Here is a 25,558-nt window from a genome sequence, read left to right on the forward strand (position 1 = left end):
GGGAAAGGGAGGGAAAAAAGGAGAGGGAAAGCGAGGGGAGAGAGAAGGACGGGGCAATGCTAGTTGTTGTAATCAATACCAAATGTTTCATGCTAATTTCCCTCTACAAACATCCTTGGCTGCGTAGTTTTAGACTGTATAATATTTTTTGTCAAATAAATCAAACGTTTTGTTATTTATTGTTTTCCTGCAGGAGTTTGTGCTCTTTCTGCACTACATTTATTATGTTTGTGCGATTTATATTGTACGCGTAGTATCCTACATCATTGAAGGTTGATTTAAGTGGTCGCAGCGCCCTCTGTGATGCGCGCTGCCGCTCCGGGCCTGCAGAGGGAGGCGTTGAGTTATACCTGTGATCGGACCACACGGCGAGGAAAACACTTCATGCCGAACACATCAATGAAATATCCTGCTCATTCAGCAACATTTCAGTGATTTAAAACGAAGATGCCTATGTAAACATTAACACATGTGTTTTAATGCGTACGACAATTTGTACTAGTGTAGCACTGGAAAGATTTTTGTTTTTAAACTTTCGGGTGGCATTACGACACACAGTTTCTTGCTTTTCTATTAAATATGTGACATCGACGATGGCAAATCTGTGTAAAATAGTTGTGGACCTCGAAAAATACATTGTGAAAGAGGTAAACACTTAAGTTTATGTAAAGTAATGCTGTCACATTTCTATATATTGTATGTTTAAACACATTTTGTTATTTAATTGTACACACAGACACACACAGTATGACATGTTGTGGGTGAAATGTTTTCTTTGTAGGCTCCTCCGACTGTTTACTATATTCCTGATTTTATATCGGAGGCTGAAGAGGAGTTTTTGCTTCAGCAGGTAGGAGGCTCAAACTACCTGTAATCCTGGTATCTACACTTGCATAACATGCTATCTGTTTACTTTTATACTTCATGTCCAGTGTTTGTTTATTTGTTTGTTTAAGGTGTACAGAGCTCCAAAGCCCAAGTGGACACAGTTGTCAGGGAGAAGGCTACAGAACTGGGGTCAGTAAAATGCTGTGTTTTGACCACTGCAGTTCATGAATCTAACATTGTATTTATATGAAAAATCTATTTTTTTTAATGGAATTTGGAATGGAATGGAAAATGGAATGTTGTTTAAAAACCTAATGTTTTTAATCTGTAATATGTAAAAATGAGCAATTAATAAACTTTTGTACCATACTTGATGCATCAGGTGTTATGGGCCTGTATAGCATATTATTTAGTCATATTTTTCACATTTGTAAATGAATGAAAAAAGTGTGTCTAAATTTCATCTAGAGAATAAAAATAACATTGGCATATTTACTCTACCTGACAAAAGTCTTGTCATCAATAACAGTTGTAAGACCAACAAATTATAACTTGACTTCTAGGAGATCATTTGGAAAAGTGGCAGAAGGTAGATTTTAAACTGCATCCCAATCATCAGTATTACTGCAGGAGACCTATTGGAACCTGCATGAACCCAAAATTCTTGCTGAAATCGGTCAAGTTTGGTGAAGGAAAAATTAGGTTTGGGGTTACATTAAATATGGGGCTGTGTGAGTGATCTGTAGACTGAATGGCAATATCAACAGCCTGAGATATTAAGACATTTGTGCTGCCCATTACATTACAAACAACAAGAGACGGCAAAATATCAGCAGGATAGCGCTCCTTCTCATACTTTAGCCTCCACATCAAAGTTCCTGAAAGCAAAGAAAGTCGAGATGCTCCAGGATTGGCCTGCCCAGTCGCCAGGCATGAACATTATTGAGCATGTCTGGGGTAAGATGAAGGAGGAGAAGCCATTAAAGATTAATCCAAAAAGTCTAGATGAACTCTGGGTGTCCTGCAAGATTGCTTTCTTTGCCATTCCAGATGACTTTATTAATAAGTTATTTGAGTCATTGCAGAGATTTATGGATGCAGTCCTCCAAGCTCATGGAAGTCAGACACAATATGAATTATTTTTCTACTGCACCATGACTATATATTCTATACTGCAAATTATTTCTGTTAAGTAACAAGACTTTTGTCTAAGCAAAGTCAGACCTTACTCTCCTAATTAAATAATTAAAAATCAAGGCATGATCATATTTTGTAAAATAAGCGTAATCTACAGGCATTTCCCTTTCATTTGAGCCATGTCTGAGACCTAAAGATCAACTAGAAGTCAAGTTATTATTTGTTGTTTCTAAAAGTTGGATAGGCGTCAGGTAGTGCAAGTCCTCTGCATATTTAAAGGGAAAATAATTGGATGACTTAATTCACTTTAACTTGCACAGAAAAAAAGACCAATTACTTTGGTCAAGTAGCGTTCCTGACACCACTATTTGAGTTTTTGTGTCCAGATGATAATGTATGGACAAAAGAACAACCATTTATTTTTGATGCCTCTTAAAGGGTTAAGGGTCACAGTGCTGCCTCAAAATACTAATACTTTTTATTTAAAATCTTTATAATTTGTCACAATCAAATTTAGTTTGATCTTATTTTTTTATTAAATTTATCTGTGGCCATGTTTAAGAATATTGTATAAATATACGCATCTCATATGCTAAATGATGACAGAACATTATTTCTACATTATTTACACTACCGGTCAAAAGTTTGGGATCGATTTTTTTTTTTTGTGTGTGTTTTTTGTAAGAAAATTATTCTGTTCATCAAGGCAGCATTCAATAAATGTAAAACTGAGCAATATAAAAACCAACAACAACTATAAAGACAGAAAAGTATTTATTTTTTTAAAAAAACATTGATACATCAGTTCCTACAGTTTTATACATAGGTTTACAATGTTACACATATTTCTAGGCAAGTGGGCACAGGCAATATGGTGACCGGGTCATACCTCTAAACCAGTGGTCACCAAACTTGTTCCTCGAGGGCCGGTGTCATGCACATTTTAGCTCCAATCCTAATCAAACACACCTGAACAAGCTAATCAAGGTCTTACTAGGTATACTTGAAATATCCAGGCACGTGTGTTGAGGCAAGTTGGAGCTAAACCCTGCAGGGACACCGGCCCTCCAGGACCGAGATTAGTGACCCCTGCTCTAAACTGTTATCCTTGACTAGTGATTTCTGAAGGATCATGTGACTGAAGATTGGAGTAATAAATTATTAAATTAAATGACCGGAATAAATGATTAAATTAAATGATAAACTACTTTTGAACAGTTATTTTAAAGTAAACTAACATTTCACAATTGTACAATTTGTACTGTGTTTTTCATTAAATAAATGCAGCCTTGGTAAGCAGGAGAAGCTTATTTTAAAACATTTAAAAATCCTACTGACCCCAAATGTTTGACCGGTAGTGTATATTTACATTTAGTCATTTAGCAGACGCTTTTGTCCAAAGTGACTTTACAATTAAGGACACATTAAGCAGTTCAACAAGAGGTGGCTATACACACAAGAAGTGTTAATTATACAACTGAAATGTTTGTGCTCAGAGAATTTATTCTATATTTACCTTTTAAAAAAAATTCTATATTTAACTTTTTATTTAATAAATAACTGAATTAAGGCCTTGGAACTTCATGTATCAAACATGATAACAGAGGCTAAATTAAGCTCCTCTAAAAGTCTAATCTAGTCTGCTTCTTCATGTAATTGAGAAATATTATTTTAGAAATGTTGAAGGCCTGTGTAGTTGTAGCTCTTGATACAGATTGACATGTCACTACTTCACACCTTAAGAGCATTTCACTGTATGTTGCAGAGCTGGAGGGAATATATTAAAAATGATTGATGGATTTCTTTTTCCAGGTGGATTGCCAAATCCCAAAGGAATGCTTGCTGAGAAACTCCCTGATTGGCTGCTAAAGTACACAGAGAAGATATCAGCTCTTGGAGCTTTTGCAGGAAAGACGGCTAATCACGTGCTTGTAAATGAATACAAGCCAGGGGAAGGAATTATGGTAAGGAAAGTGTTTTCCATTTAATTTCCCCCAGTTATCGTATTTTAACCCATTTTCTCTTTCTCACTTTCCTAGCCTCATGAGGATGGACCATTGTATCACCCCACTGTAACCACTATCACTGTGGGTTCTCATACACTTCTGGATTTCTACAGGCCTGTTTGTCAAGCCGAGGTAGTGGCAGACAAACTCACACAATTAATCAGACAATCAAAGCTAACATTCTGCTCCTAACGTTCTCCCCCTCTGCCTGTAGCCTGACGCTCCGCAAACAGAAGAAAGCCGCTACATGCTTTCACTCTTGGTGCAACGAAAAAGTCTGCTGATTCTCCAGGACGATATGTACAAGTGTTATTTGCATGGTATTCGAGGAGTCTGTGAGGATGTGCTGTCTGAGCATGTGGTGAATATTTCGTCAACGGGGGCTCAGGTGGGCGACACGCTTCCCCGGAGCACCAGAGTGTCTCTTACCATTCGTCATGTTCCCAAAATCATCCGAGCTAATCTCTTTCTTGGGAAGAAGTGAGGCGTTCAAAGACCTGCCTGAACTTTGAACTAGACAAACAGGCGCTACATGTTCGCACCCGCAGACCAAACTGTGTAAATGCAGTACACAAACTCATCTACAATATATTATTGTATGTGCAATTCATTAGTGTCTCTAAGAAAATCTTACAGGGTGGTGTGGCAGCTGAAAACACTACATGCCTGGATAGAGGTAAAGTTGGTTTTATATTCGCACATTCAGACTTTCCCCTTAAATAATATAATTTTATTAAAGTATTATTTTTGAACTCTAAATAGTGAAATCGCATAGCTGCAAATAGTACAACATTGTTCACAGTCAAATAAACAGTGTTAATGTTGTTTTCAAGCCACACTTGCATGCTAATTCTGATCAAATATTCAAAGTAACATGTTAAACAATTTAGAGACTTCTAAATGAACGAATGTGTGAATATAAAACCAACTTTACCTCTATCATGCCTGGCTTATCCTGTACAAACACATTTACATTTTCTATATGAGTGAAAAGAAACAAATGTTGTTTTTGGAGCCTCAGAAATAAAGTGTGTAGCTGTATTTGTGAATTGTTGCAGTGCTTCTGTACTGATTTTGTATAATAATATGCAAGCTAGAACCGATCATTCAGGTGTTGCATCTTCCCCTCCTTAAATTCTTGGAAATGTGGGCTTGTCCTGCTCTGCGTTTTAGAATGTGGATTGGTGGTTTCTATCTAGCTTTACGCTGCTTGCGTAAAGTACTTTAGAATCTGCGTATCCTGTCAGATGCGCATTGTACGTCGGCTGACGACGGTTTACAGTATCCACTGCTCTTTACTGGTGAGTTTAATCTGTCTGCGTGTTAAACAACGAGTTGAAAAGATATTTACAAGTGTCGTAACAAATATATATTGTGTGGTAAATTGTATAACCTGCAGTTTTTACTTGATTTAATGCGGTCATCTTGGGTAGCTTGTTTAGCGTGTTAGCATGTTTTACTCGCATCCAATTTTAGTTGAGCTTCCAAAAACGCTCATATTTAGCTCACTAATTTCTTTGTTTTACTTACCAAGCATTTTAAATAAGGATGATCAAACACTATTATCGGAAAATGTCAGCTGACAGCAAAAGCAGCAAGATAGGTCGACTGTTTACTGTGATTGCGCTTGCAAAACATCCAAAACACGCCAGATTTCTAACATTCAATCAGTTGCTACAAGTAGCGTTAGTTCTGGAGTATTACACGCCGTTCAATGCAAGCTTCGCGTTGAAAAAGTATGCTGTTTTTCTTGTGGTTTAATCGTGGGTGGTGTTGTATAATGGATGGGAAACATAGTTACAGTGGGTGTGTCCACATTCTGTCAACGTTAAAGTGACACAACCCCCCTGTGTCTATATCCTTAGTTCTGTCTTAAATCCTTCAAGTTTCAACAAACCTGTTTGTCTCCCTCTAACTGCCGTGTGTGTATTCTATAGCAGTTTACAGACATTACTCTTTCTGTCTTTTTCCTCTTAGGAGTGAACCACTTGTGCCAAAAGATGTTCTTGCTCAAGAAAGCCATTGGGGGTGTTATTGATGTGATCGGGTAAGGCAATATTTCACCACAAGCTCAATTTGTTTCTTCTGTGCATAAGCAAAATTTTGTGTCAGGCATCTGTTTTATTGTTGTGCTTCAATTTACATTAAGCTGTACTTCAACCGAGACAAACGTATAAAACAGGGGTGTCAAACTCAATTCCTGGAGGGCCGAAGCACTGCACAGTTTAGTTCCAACCCTGCTCCAACACACCTGTAAGTTTCAAACAAGCCTGAAGGACTCCATTAGTTTGATCAGGTGTGTTTAATTAGGGTTGGAACTAAACTGTGCAGAGCCTTTTGGAATTGAGTTTGACACCTGTGGTATAAGAGATTTAAACAAGTCAATTTAACAAATAAATACTGAAACTGTGTATGGGGCAAATATGGTAAACAGAGTACAAAGCTATGGTAATTATAGGTATCCTGATAACACTAAATATTTCCCATGCCTTTTAAAAGCTACACAGTAAGCACAATTTTTGTACTAAATGAATGAAAATTAAAGGTTTGTTGTTGGATTGTAGTTAATTTCTTCATTAGTGGCACAGTCTTGTGCTGCAACTTTTTTTTTTTTTTGATATCTCCAGTGCTGATTTTGCTTTAATTGAATAACATTTTAGTTAGTAATTTTGCTTTAGTTATATGGGAATGTTGACAAAGAAATTGCCATAACTAAAATCTGAATTAAAATGAGAAAAAAATAGACATGAAAAGATAAACAGTACAAAAAATACACAAAAATGATAAATATTAAGATCATTTTAAGGATTAATCGAACTGATGATAACTACAATAATGACTAAATGTTACTAAAACAACACTGGTTTCAATCAAAGGTTGTGTTTAGATTAGTCTCAGAGCTTGTTGCATTGGTCCATTTTTTTCTGAATATGTTCATACTGTGATTCTTGGAAAATGCTATCCTAGGTTCTTTAAAATACAAAATGTTACTATTGTACAAAGCTGCATTTTGAGTTTAAATTTTCTGAAATGTTATCATGTATTATTAACTCTAAAAATCTTAACTTAGATATTAATTTGTTTGTTATTTTTAATTGTATATTTATTATTGAAATGGCCTTGCCAAGAAAATTGCCTTTGTTACTGACATGGCATTAAATTAAGTATCTATAACATTTTTTTATTTTTTTATTTTGAGCATTATAAACTCTAGATGAGGATAACAAAGCCTAAAGTGTATTCTTTCTAAAGATACATGAACTGTGAATGTCGACCAAATTATTCAGCAACTGTTACTGTTTTATGTTAAGGTCATTTTTGAGAAAATTCCATTTCATAATTCATCAAAATTTGAAATATAAACTCAAGAGGCACTTGGCTTTCACTTGGCATATTTGTTCTAGGTCATAACATTAATGTTTTCCTGCCATGGACCATAGTAAAGCTCAAAGTGTCTTCTTTCCAATGATACCAATTTTTTTTTGTTTGTGGCTCACCTGGATCAAGAACTGTTACTATTTAAAATTAGGTAGGGGTAAATCCCCAAAAGTGAGTGCTGGCTAAATACACTGCATTACATTTAGGTTAAGTCAAAGCAAACTTTCTAAAATAAGACCAGCAATGTTGTATTTAGTATTTTAAATAAATGAATTCAGATGCAATTCATAGAGTAACTATCACTTTCCTAATTCTATTTTATTGTTAAATTAAGGGGATAGTTCATCCAAAAATGACATTTTTTTCACTCTCAAATGTTTCCAAGACTTGTTTAGTTTCTTCTTTTTAGAAGATAGATTTTAACACAAGAAGATATTTTGAAGAATGTTAGAAAGTTGCAGCCATTGACTTCCAAAATGCTATGGAAGTAAATTGTTGTGAAATTTTTCAAAATATCTGTTTAAAATGCTTGGTTTTGTTCAAGACCAGTTGGTCATGGGTAAATACATGATTGTATCTGCATGTTTGGATGAGCTAAATGCATCAACACAAGGGCAAATGAAGCACAAAATCCAAATCTAAAGCAGCATACATTTTCAAAAATGTATATATACATAAACCATTTAATGTGGCATAGCATCTTTACGCTGAATTCTAAGCAGATAAGCCACTTTAGAGCCATCTTAATCAACTGTATAAAGATTATATAAGTAAACCGATTAAGTTTGAAACAGTACATGTGTAGTACTGCTGTGTTATACTGCTGTTGTTATATTTGTCTATTCATAAGATGCAAATACTGATCTAGAGTGTACTTATACATCTGTGACATCTTGTCTATGTGCTGTTGATTTGAAAGCATAATTATGGCCTCTCATCCTGTTTCCACAGCAACATCGACCCCAACCAGTTTGTGCCTTCAGAACCTGTGAGTAACAGGAGCTCTCTGTGTGATGTTATACATAAGTGTGTCTGATGCTTGATGTCAGTCATCTCTGACCTGTTTGGAAAAAAAACAAAAGGATGGAAATTTTTTTTTATAGTGCCCATATCTCCAGCTATTTTCTAACCTTTTCATTTTAAACAAATCGAATACTAACACTCTTTTATTGGCAGTGATGTGAAGTAACTAATAACAAATACTCAAATGACTGTAATTGAGTAGTTTTTCTCAAAAATTGTAATTTAAGGAGTAGTTCTAAATATGTGTACTTTTACTTTCCCTTGATTACATTTAAAGTGCTGTATCAGTACTTTTACTCCACTACTTTCCTTCAACCGGCACTAGTCACTACTTTATTCTTGTCTATGGGGATTAGAAAAGTCAGTCCTGTGTTTCCTGTCTAATCAAATCACGCATAGAAGATAAATCACATTATAATGCACAACCTCAAAATGTAAGTGATTTATAGTTCCAGCAAACTGTTTGGAAGCCTTAAAAGTGTCCAAGAAGATGTCCAAAATCAAAGTCATCCCCCAACGTTGTGGGGACGTTGCATTTTGTTTGGAAATGAAAATCTGATTGACATCAGAACCCAGTGTCAGGCCAACGTCAGTTTCTAATGTCCAACCTAAAATCAAACAAATATTAACGTCTAATGATTTTGCAGCTTGATGGTCTGTTACGTTACCACTAGGACGTCTATCAGATATTGGATTTTTGTTGCCGTACCTGATGAGTAAATGTCAGTATTTGACATCAGTATGACGTTGATGTTGGCTCAACGTTGGATTTTGGACACTTTCTAGCACAACCTAAAAAAAACCAAATATCAATCATTTGATGTCGTTATTGGATATTAAATTAACGTTGTCTTTAGACACTGGCTAGTCATTAGTTTTGGTCATCTGACATCACAACTTAAATATAGCCTAATATTAACGTCTTATGATGTTGTGTGCCTGCTGGGCAAAAACTAAATGCGCTACGGAATGTTACGTTTACACACATCCACAATTAGATTTTATATTTAAAAGGATAGTTTTAAAAATTGAGAAATCACTTTCCCAACTTTCAGTCCATTCAAGATGTAGGTGACCATTTTTAGCAATTCTGAATTGTTAGTCGATTCATAAAATGTACTTCATTGGCTGTAAGCATGTTAAGACTCAGCATGGTTTTGCCTGTGATTTTTTTTATTTTATCTATTTTTGTACTTTTAATGTGCTAGAAGCTATTGGTTTTGCAGTTGATGAATCTATTAGGGCCTAAATCAAGGGTGTCCAAACTTGGCCCTGGAGGGCTGGTGTCCGACATATTTTAGTTCCAACCCCAATTTAACACACCTGAACCAGCTAATCAAGCTCTTTCTAGGTCAGGGGTGCCCAAACTCTGTCCTGGAGGGCCAGTGTCCTACAAAGTTTAGTTCCAACCCCAATCAGACACACCTGGGCTAGCTAATCAAGCTCTTACTAGGCTTTCTAGAAACATTCCTGCAGGTGTGTTGAGGCAAGTTGGAGCTAAAATCGGCAGCATACCGGCTGTCCAGGACCAAGTTTGGACACCCCTGTTCTAGGTATACTTTAAACTTCCAGGCAGGTGTGTTTAAGGATGTTGGAGGTAAGCTTTGCAGGACACCGGCCCTCCAGGACCGAGTTTAGACACCCCTAGCCTAATTGCTAAAAAAACCCTGTTTAAATGATCTACTGAAGAAAAGTCACCTCTATACCTTGTGTTAGATCACACTCTTTATGACAGATAAATAAGATCTAGCCCCTGATGCCAGTTTCTGTCAGCAAATGTCTGCAATTTTAATCCAGCAAGTGTTATTGTACCACAACCAACAGCAATGGAAAATTGCTGCTTCACTATATTGTCACTGGGCTATGTAGACTTTAAAATGGAGACATTCTCTTATTCATGAAAACAAGTGTTGCTTGAACCACACAGTCATAAGATTATAACAATATAATGGAAACATTAAATAATAATAATAATAAAGCAATAATTATAGGAAAATAGTAATAATAAAATATGAAAACATAATAAAATAATAATAAAATCATTAACTGATGATCAATAAAATGATATAATGATAACTGTATAAATGACTAACAATCACAAGATTAAATAAAATAATTTAATTAAGAATAAATTTATTAATTCATTCATTTTTATTTCTGCTTGGTCCCTTTATTAATCTGAGGTCGCTACAACGGAATGAACCACCAACTTATCCAGTATAAATTTTACACAGCGGATGCCCTTCCAGCTGCAACCCAACACTGGGAAACACCCATACACTCTTGAATTCACACACATACACCACAGACAATTTAGCTTATTCAATTTACCGATACTATATGTTTGGACTGTGAGGGAAACCAGAGCACCTGGAGGAAACCCACGCCAACATGGGGAGAACATGCAAACTCCACACAGAAATGCCAACTGACCCAGCCAAGGCTCGAACCAGTGACCTTCTTGCTGTGAGGCAATTGTGCTACCCACAGTGATGCCCCTTAAGAATAAATTAACATAAACAAATGAAAATCAAACACATCACAAATTTATGGTTGCTTTCTTAAAACAACACACACAAAAGTTTCCAACAAGGATTTTTAGATCCTTGGTTATATTCTTCACTTGTATGTCCTGAGGTTGATGGGAAAATAATGAAGTTTTAGTGAACTGTCCCTTTAAATCAAACAAAATGATAAAGTATTGACTATATAATAAAGACAATGTACAGTAAAGCACAGTCTGTTCATTATATCAGCTAGAGTGACTGATAGCTTGGTTAAAACATGAATGATTGAGAGTTTTTACAGCACAAGGCATTTTTGAATTCGAGATGTGCTTAAAAAGCCAGTGGAATTTTTTATGTCTGCATTTATATGCTAATAATACTATTGACATGTCTCTCCAGCCTCCACCCCGCAGACCACTAGCTTATGCTGCGTCCAATGAGTCTGCAGAAGAGCAGCAGTTCCGCAAGGTCTTCAATCAGCTCGCTGGCGATGTTAGTATCACACTAACAAGTACTCAAAAACACATCTTTGCGTAAAATACACACTAGATATCATAAACATGCTCTATGGTTTCAGGATATGGAAGTAAGCCCCACTGAGCTGATGGACATCCTCAACAAAATCATCTCCAAACGTGAGTAGTGTTTGTGCAGCCCCACGTCTGCCCCTGTATATGCATACGCTTATCCTCTCTGCCTTGTTTCTTATTGCAGATGGTGATCTGAAGACAGATGGCTTTACCATCGAGTCATGTAGAAGTATGGTGGCTGTCATGGATGTATCCTGCCTCATTTGAACTGAACAGTTGCTCTCATATAAACCAACTAGATTTCAGTGGAAAATTTATTATAGTGAGTTTTGTCAATGCTAATGAGACAGTAACTAATTCTAGGTATTGTGAATTGCAATAGTTTCCATAAATAAAACATAAAATCAAGGGAATTTTCTAAATGTTAGCAATTGTAGTGTGTATATATACATTTTTATCTTCTCAAATAATTTTAAAAAGTATTTCTGATGGTTTGATGGTCATTTGTTGAATGGTGTTTGATCTTGACACTGGGCTCCAGAGTGACAGCACAGGTAAACTGGGCTTCCATGAGTTTAAACACCTCTGGAACAACATCAAGAAATGGCAGGTGAGTAACTGATGTTACATCGCAGCTCAAAGATTTATGGATAGTTAAACATTTAAACTGAAGTTTTGATTCAAGAAAAATGCATTTGTTTGTTTTTGATATATTTGTGTTTTATTAAGACATCAGAAACTCTGCAGTAAAAGTAAATGGATTTACAGCTGAATCTGCTTAAATATAGCATTAAAATAACCCAGTTAACAAAATGAACTTCTTGTTGTCTCATAGGGGATTTATAAGACTTATGACAGGGATCATTCAGGAACTATTGGAGCAGACGAGCTTCCAGCTGCCTTCAGAGCTGCAGGTAAATGCCCTCTGTTCATCAATTTACTATATTTTCATAAGAACTACAGGTTTGATGTGGTATTAACAACACCAAGCACCAAAGAAAGACCAAGCATAATCACAATGTACATCCTATTCTACTGTTAATTTATAACCATTTCTTCCAATGAAATTGTCATGACAAATTAAGAAAATAACTACAGTATATAAATTAATTGTATATAAAATCTAATATATATATATATGTATAACCTTTACATTTAGATTGTGTTATATTTGACACTGAGTAGGGGTGTGAGCCTACACTGGTCTCATGTTCGGTTTAGTTATGATTAAATTATATTTTACTTCACAGCACAAAAATTCCTGTATTAAACTGTAAAATGCATAAATATATTTAGATATTATTTGTAATAGAAGTTTGTCTTTTAATACAAGCAGTCAGATATATGAACTGTACCTTTAATTTTACCTGCTCAATTTTGTGCTTTATTCAAATCGCAATTTCAGTTTAAAAAAAAAAACAGTAATCCTGCAGACCTAAACACAACACACCCATATTTAATGATAACAGGGTTCCACTTTATATTAAGTGGCCTTAACTAATATGTACTTTCACAGGAATAGTTTGTTACAATGTACTTATTGTGTAAATACGTGTACTTACTGTATGATTGATTAAATACATATATGGTATTACATCTGTGATTAACTTTTGTAATTACATTTTAACTACACTGACCATCCCTTACACCTTAACCCACCCGTAAACCTACCCATGCCACCAAACCTGTCCATAACCCAACCTCTATCCTAACTCAAAAGCACCACAAGTGTTCTCAAATACATTATAAACACAGTAAGTACATTGTATTTATTTTTTGATGTAAGTACATAGTAGTTAAGGAAACTTAATATAAAGTGGGGCCGATAACGGTCATAAATTCCTTTTTATTGGGGTGTAAGTTATTGATGACAAGGCCATATTTAAGACTTCTTGGCAGTTGTATGTCTCATGATGATTTTTAACCATACTAGTCCTAATCTAGTTTGTCTAATGAAACTAGTCTAATTAGGATTTTAATCAAACTTGTCTATCTATGCAATAGAAACCATTTTCTAATAGGTCCAAAATGACTAGACAAAACTAAATTCATGCATTTCTTTTCAGCTTAGTCTCTTTATTAATCCGGGGTCGCCACAGCGGAATGAACCAAAAACTTATCTTTAAAAAAAAAGACAATTTTGCCACCTATAATCTATTGGAATCAATCTAATGATGGGCAGGCGGGTGGTGATACAAAAAATTGGAGATATGATCTATTGCTTTAACAAAGCCCAGGAACTAGCCAGAAGATTTGGGCACACTGTTCATTTACATACACCCCTACCATTGTAGCCATTCAAAGCCAGTTGAAGTTTAGCATACTTGTTATAGATGGACTTCCAATATACAGTTGAAATCAGAATTATTAGCTCCCTTGAATTATTAGCCCCGCTGTTTATTTCTGTTTAACAGAAATATTTTTTCAACAAGTGTCTAAACATAACAGTTTTAATAACTCATTTCTAATAACTCATTTATTTTATCTTTGCCATGATGACAGTAAATAATATTTGACTAGATATTTTTCAAGACATTTCTATACAGCTTAAAGTTAAATTTAAAGGCTTAATTTGGGTAATTAGGTTATCTTGGCAGGTTAGGGTAATTAGGCAAGTTATTGTATAACGATGGTTTGTTCTATACAAACAAATTAGCTTAAAGGGGCTTATAATTTTGACCTAAATGTTTCTCAAAAAAATTAAAACTGTTTTTATTCTAGCCAAAATAAAACCAACAGGACTTTCTCCAGAAGAAAAAATATTATTAGACATACTGTAAAAAATGTCCTTGCTCTGTTAAACATCATTTGGGAAACATTAAAAAATATATAATAAATCAGAGAGGGGCTAATAATTCTGACTTCAACTGTATATGCACACTGGTGATCATATTTTCAACTGCATGTTTTTCCTTAATTTTTTTCCTCGACAGGTTTCCCGCTAACAGATCAACTCTTTCAGATGATTATTCGAAGATATAGCGATGAAAGTGGAAACATGGACTTTGACAATTACATCGGGTGCCTTGTCAGACTTGACGCCATGTGCCGTGAGTAGAGTCCTGAAAATGTTAATGAAGAAAAAACAACAACTTTGTTTTAAGTAAATATCTGATTGGTTTAATAAAGTATGTTGATGTTTTCATACTAATGATTATAAAGCAAAGGTGTTTTGTTGAATTGTAGTTAATTTCTTCATAAAATGAGCGCAAAGTTAAAGAGCTCCATGAGCACAGAGTTGAGTAAATAAAGGAAATGACAAGGGAGGAACAGGATTTGGAAATGTAAACACTGATTTATCTTGTTCAATGGTCTGTTTAGTATCAGTTTTAATACAATGGAAGCCACAGTGGCTACTCCATATCGAGTCTATGTATATTCCTGTAATATATTTAGGTTTTGTGCCTTGAAGTTCACGTCTGCTGTCATGTGGAGGAACTGGATGATGAGTCAGATTCCACACACTATAAATGCTTGTCCAATAAAATGTATTGTAGTTTTGCACCTCCCCCAAATACCACATGCATCTGAATAGCAAGAGTGTGAATGGGGTGTACCCTAAAGACTGCTGGAACTGTCAGCAGCACAAGAAAGGAAGAGATTATTGCTTGTCCATTTTATCCAAACTTAATAAGCAACTGTAGTGAGATTAATGTGTTTAATTCTGATCTACTCAGTTTGGTTACTTGTTGCTCCCCCTGCAGGCTTTGAGAAAATTCAGTGATATTGATTTTGCACTGTATTAGGAGATGTTTAGACCGTTTTAGACTAAGTTGTGATTTATTTCAGCTTCAGCAAACGTTTTTTTGACTGGATCTGAAAGTTACTGTGTGTTTTTTTGTGTAGTATCACTGCAGCATTTTAAAATGGAGATAAATGAAGTAGTCTATTTACTAATACATTAAAGATATTGATTGATGCCATCCTGTGTTGACTCCAGATGCCTTCAAGACTCTTGACAAAGACAATGACGGTACAATCAAGGTCAATGTTCAGGAGGTAAGAGAATTTTGACATTTTAATAACTCAACTTGCATTCCCTTAAAAATAAAATCAGATTTACTGAGGATAAAATGTTGTCTTCTGTCTCTTCACAGTGGCTGCAGCTGACCATGTACTCCTGAGTGATGTGAAGGCCTGCATGATGTTGATAAAGCAACTTATGATATATGCAAGAATGACTCTGCTTTACACAGCACCCTTTTTTATTTTACACACTGTATCCAGCATATAGCAGCCATTTTAAAGAGACACCAGCATTGAACTGGTTATTCACTGGGACGGTTTCTCACTACGGTTTTACTCCAGTTTTAGTGCTTTTAGTTCATTGTTAGAACTGTCCAATAGAAAACTAACCAAAGAATGAGAAATTATGAGAGATGTCAAATTATTTTAACAAATTATGCACTTAGGAAGCATCTATCCGAAGTCACAATTAGGTAAAGAAACTGTATTACATGTCAATGTTGTCGGTTTTGGTGCCATACTTGCATTGAGCCAATGGGTGATGTTGGGGATACAGATATCGCCACAAATGTATCAGGATCTGGTGTCAAGTGCAATTTTATATTGAATAAAAATGCTGAAAGTAATAACCTCTTGTGTTTTATTGTTAGTTTGATTATGAATTAATTGGTTTGTTTGATTTGTCAAAGTCAGCTCTATTGTCAATTCAACCACATGTACAGGCAGGGGCAGATTCTGTTATTGGGGCGAAGCAATTCCAGCCGTTTTTTTTCTGATATCACTCAATCCCCTTTTCTATATTTTGTCTTGATGCAAAACAATAATAACAACATGTAAAGCATCTTGTAAAACATTTTAAATTATTTGTTTTCTTAAAATGAATTCACAACTAAAATGATGTCTAAGCTTTTTTAATAGTTTTAATTTTTTAATTTTGTTTTAATAACTAAATCTACCTAATTTGACAGCTGGACTGCTCTATGATGGAAGGTGGGGGACACATTTGCGCAGAAGTAATAAAAATTAAACATTTGTCTAGACCCTCGTCATACAAAATATGATGGAAAATTATGTTCTACTTAATTTATAGCTATAATTTATTCTTCTAGGTATTTATCTGGGGCCCTCCAGATTTGCTGGGGCCCTAAGCGGCTGCTTACCTTGCTTATTTGTTTAATTCCGCCCCTGTGTACAGGACATACAGAGAATTGTAGTTGTGTTACTCTCAGACCCTAGGTGCCTAACATATAATTTTAATACAAAAAGGAGAATTTTAAAAATAATTTTTACAATAAATACAATTACACATATAATCTAAAATAATATTAGTAATAATATTTTTAAACAATACAGTTGTACCTAAGTGCATGTGGTTCACCATGGATGTATAGTTTAAACAGTAATATTTTGTCTGTGTTTCAATATCAAATATATCTGCCATACATGCTAACTGTAATTGCTATAAATAAAATCAATAAACGTATTCGCAAAAACGCGAAGATTAGAGCTAATGAGCCCCTACCGTCATCTTTGGTAAAGCGTGTGTGTGCTGAAACTGTAGTGGTAAAGCGAGCACCAGCGCCACTCATACTGTAGCGGCAGCACATGATAACTACATCCACCATCTACGCCACGGAAAACAGAAGAACACGTGCGCATGCGCTGCGCATACGCTGCTTTCTACGAAGTTTCTGGGGCGCAACGCAAAATATTGATTACATTTTGAGCAATCTGAGGTATTTATTTCACGCTTTAACCTCTCAAAGTACCTAATTGTGCCTGCGGCGTTTTAAGAGTTTGTTAACTGTTCCGTAAAGTGACTATAATCACCCGTATCGTGTGAAATAGCAAGCTAGCTTAAATAGCTAGACAGTAGTGTAGGTTGTAGGAAAATGAGGGCGAAATGTCCTTCCGCATTCGAGCGGTTTGGTTTGTTGCGATTAAAAATAACGTTATATATTTTGTGTGGAGAAGCGTAGGTTATCTTAGCCGAACTACAATTGTGCTGTGCTTGGGGATGTTTGTTTGTGGTTTAATTCAGTTGTTTCATCGCGACGGCGTTTCCTCGCGGCACAAAGAGAGATCTCGTGACCGTGAATCCGCCGTATGCAGTTCAGCTCGGCGGAGACCAGTGAGAGAATGAATGAAGAGACGGTGGTGGTTTAGCTGATCATTCTTCCGGTACATCGAAGTTGGAAATCAATTGAGTTTTAATCTGAGCTGTTGATGTGGAATATTTCACACGCAATGAGACGCTGATGACTAACTTTAATGCGCGCTCATCTTTTAGAGATACAAGTCTAACGTTATTAACTTCAACTTGATTAAAGTTAGAGATTTTTAAACACTCGCTAATTTTTGAAACATGTCGCACCATTGCCTGGCATTTCCTTTAAAAATGACAATATTTCCAAATTGAGATTAAGAGATGATTACAAGAAGCATGAACATAAACAATTTATCAGAAAATAGGTATTATTCCTAAAACTATAACATCTGTCTTCAAAACGTAGGGCAGCACTTAATGTTAGATTAACAAATAAGTTATGAAATTAAGATAAAAGCATGCATCTTTTAAAGAAACATGTTTCCTTAAGGTGTCTGATATGTTCAATTTGTTCATGTATGCATCTATATTCGTATATATTTAAACATTTTAGGGTATATTTTTAGGTTTTGAAATAACCTATAATAAATTGTCACATAAGAATATCAACATTGTGTATAAGACAAAATGTGTATAAGTATAAGTAATCCTGTATTATTTTTTTTAACTTTGTGCAATATAAATATGAATGAATAAAATGATCAAAAATATAAATAAACAAATAATTCAATTAATAAAAATAAAATAAAACACTTAATTTTCTGAGAGTTATGACGGTAGCTTTTATTCATGTAAAGGATTGCTCCATTTTTGTTAATAATTTTTTTGTTTGTTTCTGATGGTGTTAACTCAGATTGAGTGTTACTAAAGTACACATTTAACGAGAAAATGTAAGATATTGCACACAAACCTCTGTTTAAACAGAATATTTAAGTTCTTAAACATTGATGCAGTTCAGTTTATTAAATTAAAACTAAGTGACAGGGTTTGAAATCTGCTAGTGATTCAGATCAACCAGTTGTTTAATAAGTTAATTGTCATTCCTGCACTGTCCACAGACTCCCCCTAGCTGCTGAGAGAGTGATCTTCTGCTGTGAAGATGTCTGTGTCCTCGCTCTACCTCAAACAAGACAACATGGTGCGCTTCAAGAGGAGAAAAGCACGTTTCTCCTTCAGTGAAGTGCACATCCTGCTGGACGAAGTGCGGAAGAACCGACACATTGTTGTGGGTGAGTTTTACCTGCGTTCAATAATATTCAGCTGCGACCCACACATTTTTCAGCACATAAAATCCAGAACAGCACACACAACCTATGCAGGGGCAAACAATATATGGTTACGACGGATGTCATTGTTATTAACGTCTTCTCAGACCTTGTCATATATATATATATATATATATATATATATATATATATATATATATATTTCACAAATATGACGATTGAGACAGGGAAACAGGGTTCGCTATTTAACTTAATATACTCAACGTTTTTCTATCAGTCATTATTTATCTGACAGAGTCAATATAGCAAATAACTAATTAGAACTAATTAGAACTTTTTTATTACGATTTTCCTATTCTAAATACTATAGTAATTTATAGTAAGTAATGTATTGTATTTGAACTATAAAGTACTGGTAATTTGTAGTAATTATAGTTGCAGCAAATATAGTATTACAAACAAATTATCGTTAATAATATTAATAATAATAAAAAGATATATAAAATCCTAAATAAATACAATACATTAAAATATATATTAATATATATATTACTAACAGTTGCTACAGTTTAGTAAAAGATAAAGTAGTTTATCTGTTTATAACTGTAATACAAGCATGCAAATCTCTTTGCTTGCGTGCCGATTTCCTCTGTTCGTGCACAAAATTTTTAGCAAGGTCCCTCAATTATATGCTGCTCAAGTGCAAATTTTTCTTGTGTGCTCGCAAACAAACACTGCTGAAGTGAGATTTAGTGCGTTTATGTAAAAAGTATGTCTCTAACATTTATTAAATTTGCTAGGAATATTTACAAATGTCTCCAATAGACCTACAGAGTGGCATTGATGCGTCCTGAAGTAAAGTGAAACGGCTATAAACTCCAGTAAGATTAAGTCATTGTATGCAGAACCATAGACTTTTATCTGTAGAGTTTAATTATGGAAACTGTGTTTATCATACCTCAAAGCAACGTCGTGTTTGCTTGCCTCATGCATCGCACAGGCCAGGCAGTCAGTCAGCCAGCATGTCACCTTAAAGGATTAAACAAATAACGCACAGCATTACTTTGGGTACAGAAAAGTCCATGCTGTTATAATTCACTGACTTTTTATTACGTTTTGGTGTGATTATAACCCGCTATAAAAAAAAACAACTACTAAATGTTTTACATGAAATGCGGTAATGTAGCCGTGGCGGGATGAATCATTGTGTGACGCCCCGCCATGGAAGAATAATGTAGCAGAAACCTTGAACTATAGTAATTAATTTTAATATGACACATTATTGTTTATTTGTTATATTTTACTACAAAACAGTTTTAACTAAGTCTGAAAACATTAAGAATTAGTTTATTACACTTAATCCTGCAATTGGTCTGTTGTTTTCATCAAATCGTTAATCTCATAAAAAATGTTTAATCTCAGTCCTGAAAAATGTCACCTAAAGCTTGCTTTAACACACCGTCTAGAAGTTTCTGTTTTGCTTAGCAAGACCTTGATTGACTGATTCAGTTAAAATCTCCTACTATTAACAAACACCAGAATAAAATCTTCAAATAACACTCTTCTGTGTTTTTGCGCAGGTAAGTTTAACGCCGGCATTCCCTCTGACGTGAAGCGCAGGAAATGGGCCGAGATCACAGCACGTGTGAATGAGATCGGAGAGTGCGACAGAGAAATAATGGAGGTCATCAAGAAATGGTCTGACCTTAAATGTGACACGAAGCGCAAACTTGCTGCCCAGCAGACAGGTACGATGGTGTCTCAGCGACTGGCACGGTCCAATATTGAACTGTCCCCCATGGAAGTCATTGTGGAGTCCATCCTGGAACTGGACAAGAAACCGTGGGAAGCGACACAGCGGTCCAGATCTCGCAGTCACGATGATCAGGAGCCTGTGTGTGAGGATGAGGAAGAGGAGGACGGAGGTTTCGTGGGAATGGGGTCCGTTAACAGTTCTCCAGGCAGAGGGATGGAGGTGGGAGGAATGCCTGCTACTACAAGCGGAGCCGGGGGTCCAAGCGAGATGCAGTTTGATGGCGCTAAACCTGGAGGTAAACACACTAAAAACTCTTAAGGGGTTAGTTTATCCATAAATGAAGATTTACTCACTATTTGCTCTCCCTCAAGTAGTTCCAAACCTTCATGAGTTTCTTTCATCTGTCGAACACCAAAGAAGACATTTTGAAGAATGCTGATCACCTGTAACCAAAGACATCCATAGTAGGAAAACAACAAGGCTATGGAAGTCAGTGGTTACAGGTTTTTAGCTTACTTTAATGTATTTTTCCTTGGGTTCAAAAGAAACATTTTGTTTTTGTTTGAAGCAAGTAAAGGGTAAGTAAAGCATGGCAGAATTTTAATTTTTGGATGAGCTATCCCTTTAATGATGACTACAGTACATCTAATGTGTATAATTCTGTTATTTACTCACACTTATTTATTGTCAAGAGCAGAGCTGTATGTGGTAGCTTTGTTGACAGTTATGACAATGTAAGTTTTTATTTTTATGTTTTTTTAATCATACAGGTTCAGTAATGTTAAAGTAACCCCCTAAGTGCCTATAAGACCTGTAAGATTTTCACTCATGGAAGTGAAACACATTGAAAGCATGGACACCCAAAACTCTTAACACTTCAAACATTTCAGTAAAGGATAATGCACATTATAATACATAGTGAATATATTCAGTTTTTCATTCACTCATTCATTTTTCTTTAACTTAGTCCCTTATTCATCAGGGGTCGCCACAGCGGAAAGAATCTAACTTATCCAGCATAAGGTTTACACAGCGGATGCCCTTCCAGTCGCAACCCACCACTAGGGAACACCACACACACTTGCATTCACCCTCATACACTACGGCCAGTTTCTTCATTTTCTTTTCGGCTTAGTCTCGTCTCATCGCAGCAGAATAAACTGCCAACTTGTACAGCATGTCCTTTATGCAGCGAATGCCCTTCCAGCCACAACCCAACACTGGGAAACACCCATACATACTCATTGACACACTCATACACTATTAATTTAGTTTATTCAACTCACCTTTACGCATGTCTCGGGACTGAACTACACTGTTCCAGTTACTATGACCATTTATGTGAAGCGATATACAAATAAAGCTGAATTGAATTGAATTGAATTGAACTGTGGGGGAAACCAGAGCATTCGGAGGAAACCTACGCCAACATAGGGAGAACATGTAAACTCCACACAGAAACGCCAACTGACCGGTCCGGGTCTCGAACCAGCTACCTTCTTGCTATGTTGCCTTATATTCAGTTATGATCAAGATGATTCAAAGTACCTGTATTAGCCAGTGTTATTAGTTTCAGTGCTTGTTATCTGGGATATAACATAAGACATAAAACATCACTTTGAATCCTATTAACTAATGCAGTAGAACTTTTTAAGTTATAACGTATTGCAATAAAAACGTAAACAATCACATTCATAACAGTGTAGTTTAATGCTGAATACACTAGTCGAACAGAATCTGCCTTTGCCTTGATTTGCTCACCAAAGTCTCCCCATTGTTCTCTATCTGTTGGGTGACAGTATGTACATAATTAACCAAATTACAGCATTTAAATTAAAACATTTATCTTCAGTTTGCTTTTTTTGGTGCTTAAAAATAAAACAAACAAATAAAGGGCTCTTTTAATGACCTAGTATGCGCAAAGGCTAAAGCACATGGCGCAAAAGCATTAAGGGTGTGTCCATGGCGCATGGTCAAACAGGGTTGTGCTTATTCTCTTAATGAGTTATGAGGTGTTTCCCTTTAAGAGTCAGTTGCGTCGCGCAACACTTTACTAACGAGAAAACAGTTAAACAGACCATCTGGAGCGTGAGGATAAAGGATGAGCCTCCTCCAATCAGTCTTTACTTTCACCTTCTCTTTCTCTCTTGAATAAGGAAACGGTGTTGCACGCTCCACTGAAGACGTATTTAATTTCCTTTGTTAAGCACAAAGATTTGTTTCAAAACTATTTATAAATTTCATTCTAATTTCCAGCAAACTAATAAATGAAGAATAATAATGAAGTGTGGTCAAAAAACTGACTTATAATCACGCACATGTCTTATGCCCCATATGGTTCAAAACCTGACAGGTTGACTTTATTGCGGCATGTGTACTTGAAATGACAATCTCTAAACCATCCCCATCATTCTCCCTCTCTTCTCAGATTGGTTGGGCCATGGTAATCTTTGATTTGGCCAAGGAGCCCTAGTTTGGGAATCTCTGTTCTAGATGAAGAGACTTTCAGCGGAGAGACAGAAAGTTAAATGAACTTCATTTGTGTTTCAAAGATGAATAAAAACCTTATGGGTTTGCAGCCATGGGAGTGACTTATTGATGACAGAAATTTAATTGCTTGATGAATTAACCCGTTATAAATGACCACTTCATTTGACTTTGTAGTGTGGAATTGTACACGTTACCAATAATTAATTTAGTTTCATACTTTGATCTAAAAAACAAATCAACAGCTTTTCAAAAGCCACTCTGCCAGTCCAATTGTGGGATCAGTATGTTTATTTTAAATGATGTCTATAAAAATTCTGCTCACTAAGGCCTTTTGTGATAAAATGAAAAAACCTTGTAATATAAAAAACATTTTAACAGATTTTAATTTTAACTGAATTTAAGTTTTAATTCCTTTATTAATCTTTAAATGCATCTCTCTAGGCATCTAATTATACAAATCACAAACCTAAACCTAGGTTCTACTGTTTTAAAATTAAGTTTTTGCTTCTTTGATTCCAGATCGCGAATCCCACATTGACTCAGACGAAGACAACCGTGACCTCTTCCCATCATCCTCTATGGCGTCTGTCAGTAACTCTTACTCCGAGGAGGATGGAGGAGCATCCCGAGGCAGTGCAGGTCATGTCTCCTCCACAGCCACCGCTTCTACTAAAAGACCCTCATCGTTCCCTGGCGTGGAGCCAGACAGTTCCCGTGAGCAGCTAGCGCACAACGCTAACCTTAGCGTGCAGGAGCAGCATGCCACTAATGCTCTTCTGTCCACAGTCTCGCGCTCCCTGGAGCTTCTTGCAGAGTCCATGCATCAGCTCACGGAGACCCAGCAGGAGTTTGCGCGTGAATCTCTACAGCTACAGAGGGATACTGTTCGGGTTTTGCAGGAGTTTGCCTCAGGAGCGATAACAATACTACAAGAGAAAGTCAACGGCAAACCTGCGTTGTGATGTAAGGTTTGTTTATGACAAACAAACGAAGACCAACAAGCTTCACAGATTGTGACCCGTTGTTGAAACTGCATATAGATGACCTATATTGTGTGATTTGTGTGAAAAGTCCAAATACTGAGATTCTGTGCGAGGACAAAAGCGCTTTTGTAAGTTTTCAAAACTATGAAGACACTCTTTTTACCTACTCCTGGTTTATTAATAGAACACGAAATAGTGTTTTTGTTTATAGTGGAGTGCACAAATATAGTGTGAGCACTCCAAAATTGTTAGTTGAATCTGTTCAAAGGGATTTTGGTGGTGATATGGTCTTCCTAAGCATAATACCTTTTTTCCCTCCTTTTACAAAATTTAGACTCAGAGGGCCTATTTAAAACAAATTGTATATTTAGAAGTGACATTGACATTGTAATTGTGGCTAATTTAATCATCTGAATGCTGCTTGAAGAAGTGTTTTTTTCCTCGATCACATATTCATGTTTATTACCAGCCTTTGATTGACACTTCAGTGAAATCATGTGATTTTAATAAAGGGGCAGTTCACCCTAAAATAAAAATTACCGCACCGTTTACTCACAATCAAGAGGTTTTAAACTTTTATACATTTTTCTTCTGCTGAACACAAAATAAGATACTCTGAAGAACGTTGGAGAAAAGCAACAGCGTGACTTGCATAGTAGGAACAAAAAAAAATGTAAAAGTTGATGGCTGGTTTTAGTAAATGATGAGACAACATGTTCAGATAGTTATAATATAGTCGCATGAAATGATGTCTAAGGTCATCTAAACTACACAGTGTAAAACGGTTTGAGGCATGCAAATTAAATCTATCATATTTTATCTAAAAGGACACTCTTTTCCTTACAAACTTTTCTGTTTTGCTTTGAACATGAAGTGGGGCAAATGGACATCTCCAGGAACTAAATCTGACTGTTCAAACGGTCAATGCCGTCTTTTAGTCGCTAGAGGGCAGTGTGTGTGTGTTTTCATTTACTCAATAACTGTAGTGCTCAAACGATTATTTTACTGCATGGGTTTCTTCAAAATCATCGTCGTTTTTCCCCCAGCACTATAAGATTCATGTGTGTGAGAGGATGTTGTCTTCTGAATTAAATTGGCTCCTTACCTGAGCTAGATAATTCAATAAATTATATTCAAACATTTAGCATGATGTTGTTTTTGCCTTTATTGTTTACACTTATACATTTTAGTGTCTGAACATCAAGTTTCCCACTTTTTTAGGTTTTGGGCTGGAGTGAAGGATGAGTGATCAGGGCTCAAGTATTGTTCTCCACTCTCCAGGGTTCAAGAGCTCTGCTTAAACAGCTGCCGGTGTGTGTGTGTGTGTGTGTGTTTATGTGTTGATGTAGAGCTGTGGTTGGGGAATGCTGTGTGTGTGCGTAAGACGGCAGCTGGTAGCCCTATTGTGTGATTTAGGGACCTCTGTTGAAAAGAAGTACTGTATTGTGTGTGTGTGTGTGTGTGTGTGTGTGTGTGTGTGTGTGTGTGTGTGTGTGTGTGTGTCTGTCTGTGAATATGTCTGTATATTGTATCAGTCATTTATCATAAAAGCCATCACTGACAGGACAACTCACCAGATGCACAATAATGGCTTTTTTATACTTTGGGTCAGGTTATACAT

The 25,558-nt window shown here is 35.9% G+C and overlaps 3 protein-coding genes across 3 annotated transcripts; all 3 read left to right on the forward strand.

The window, feature by feature from the left end:
• The first annotated feature begins 411 nt into the window (after positions 1 to 411).
• Positions 412 to 5,012, forward strand: alkbh6 (alkB homolog 6, nucleotide demethylase). The gene is given in 6 exon segments (NM_001005390.1): positions 412 to 647; positions 782 to 850; positions 957 to 1,017; positions 3,778 to 3,929; positions 4,005 to 4,103; positions 4,186 to 5,012. Coding segments are annotated over 6 exon segments (705 nt in total). The 5' UTR covers positions 412 to 593; the 3' UTR covers positions 4,456 to 5,012.
• Positions 5,013 to 5,132: 120 nt separating this feature from the next.
• Positions 5,133 to 16,001, forward strand: capns1a (calpain, small subunit 1 a). The gene is given in 11 exon segments (NM_001017899.2): positions 5,133 to 5,272; positions 5,949 to 6,018; positions 8,301 to 8,337; positions 11,279 to 11,371; positions 11,457 to 11,514; positions 11,594 to 11,658; positions 11,951 to 12,019; positions 12,245 to 12,323; positions 14,343 to 14,459; positions 15,350 to 15,408; positions 15,507 to 16,001. Coding segments are annotated over 10 exon segments (651 nt in total). The 5' UTR covers positions 5,133 to 5,272; positions 5,949 to 5,971; the 3' UTR covers positions 15,534 to 16,001.
• Positions 16,002 to 17,027: 1,026 nt separating this feature from the next.
• zgc:153990 lies at positions 17,028 to 25,079 on the forward strand (the record flags this gene model as incomplete). Its single annotated transcript, NM_001077271.1, is given in 5 exon segments — positions 17,028 to 17,111; positions 18,541 to 18,711; positions 20,289 to 20,759; positions 23,474 to 24,532; positions 24,696 to 25,079. Coding segments are annotated over 3 exon segments (1,044 nt in total).
• Between the last annotated feature and the right edge of the window lie 479 nt (positions 25,080 to 25,558).

The sequence above is a fragment of the Danio rerio genome, chromosome 5 (genome assembly GCF_052040795.2).
Source record: "Danio rerio strain M-AB ecotype USA chromosome 5, GRCz13ab, whole genome shotgun sequence".
NCBI lineage: Eukaryota > Metazoa > Chordata > Actinopteri > Cypriniformes > Danionidae > Danio > Danio rerio.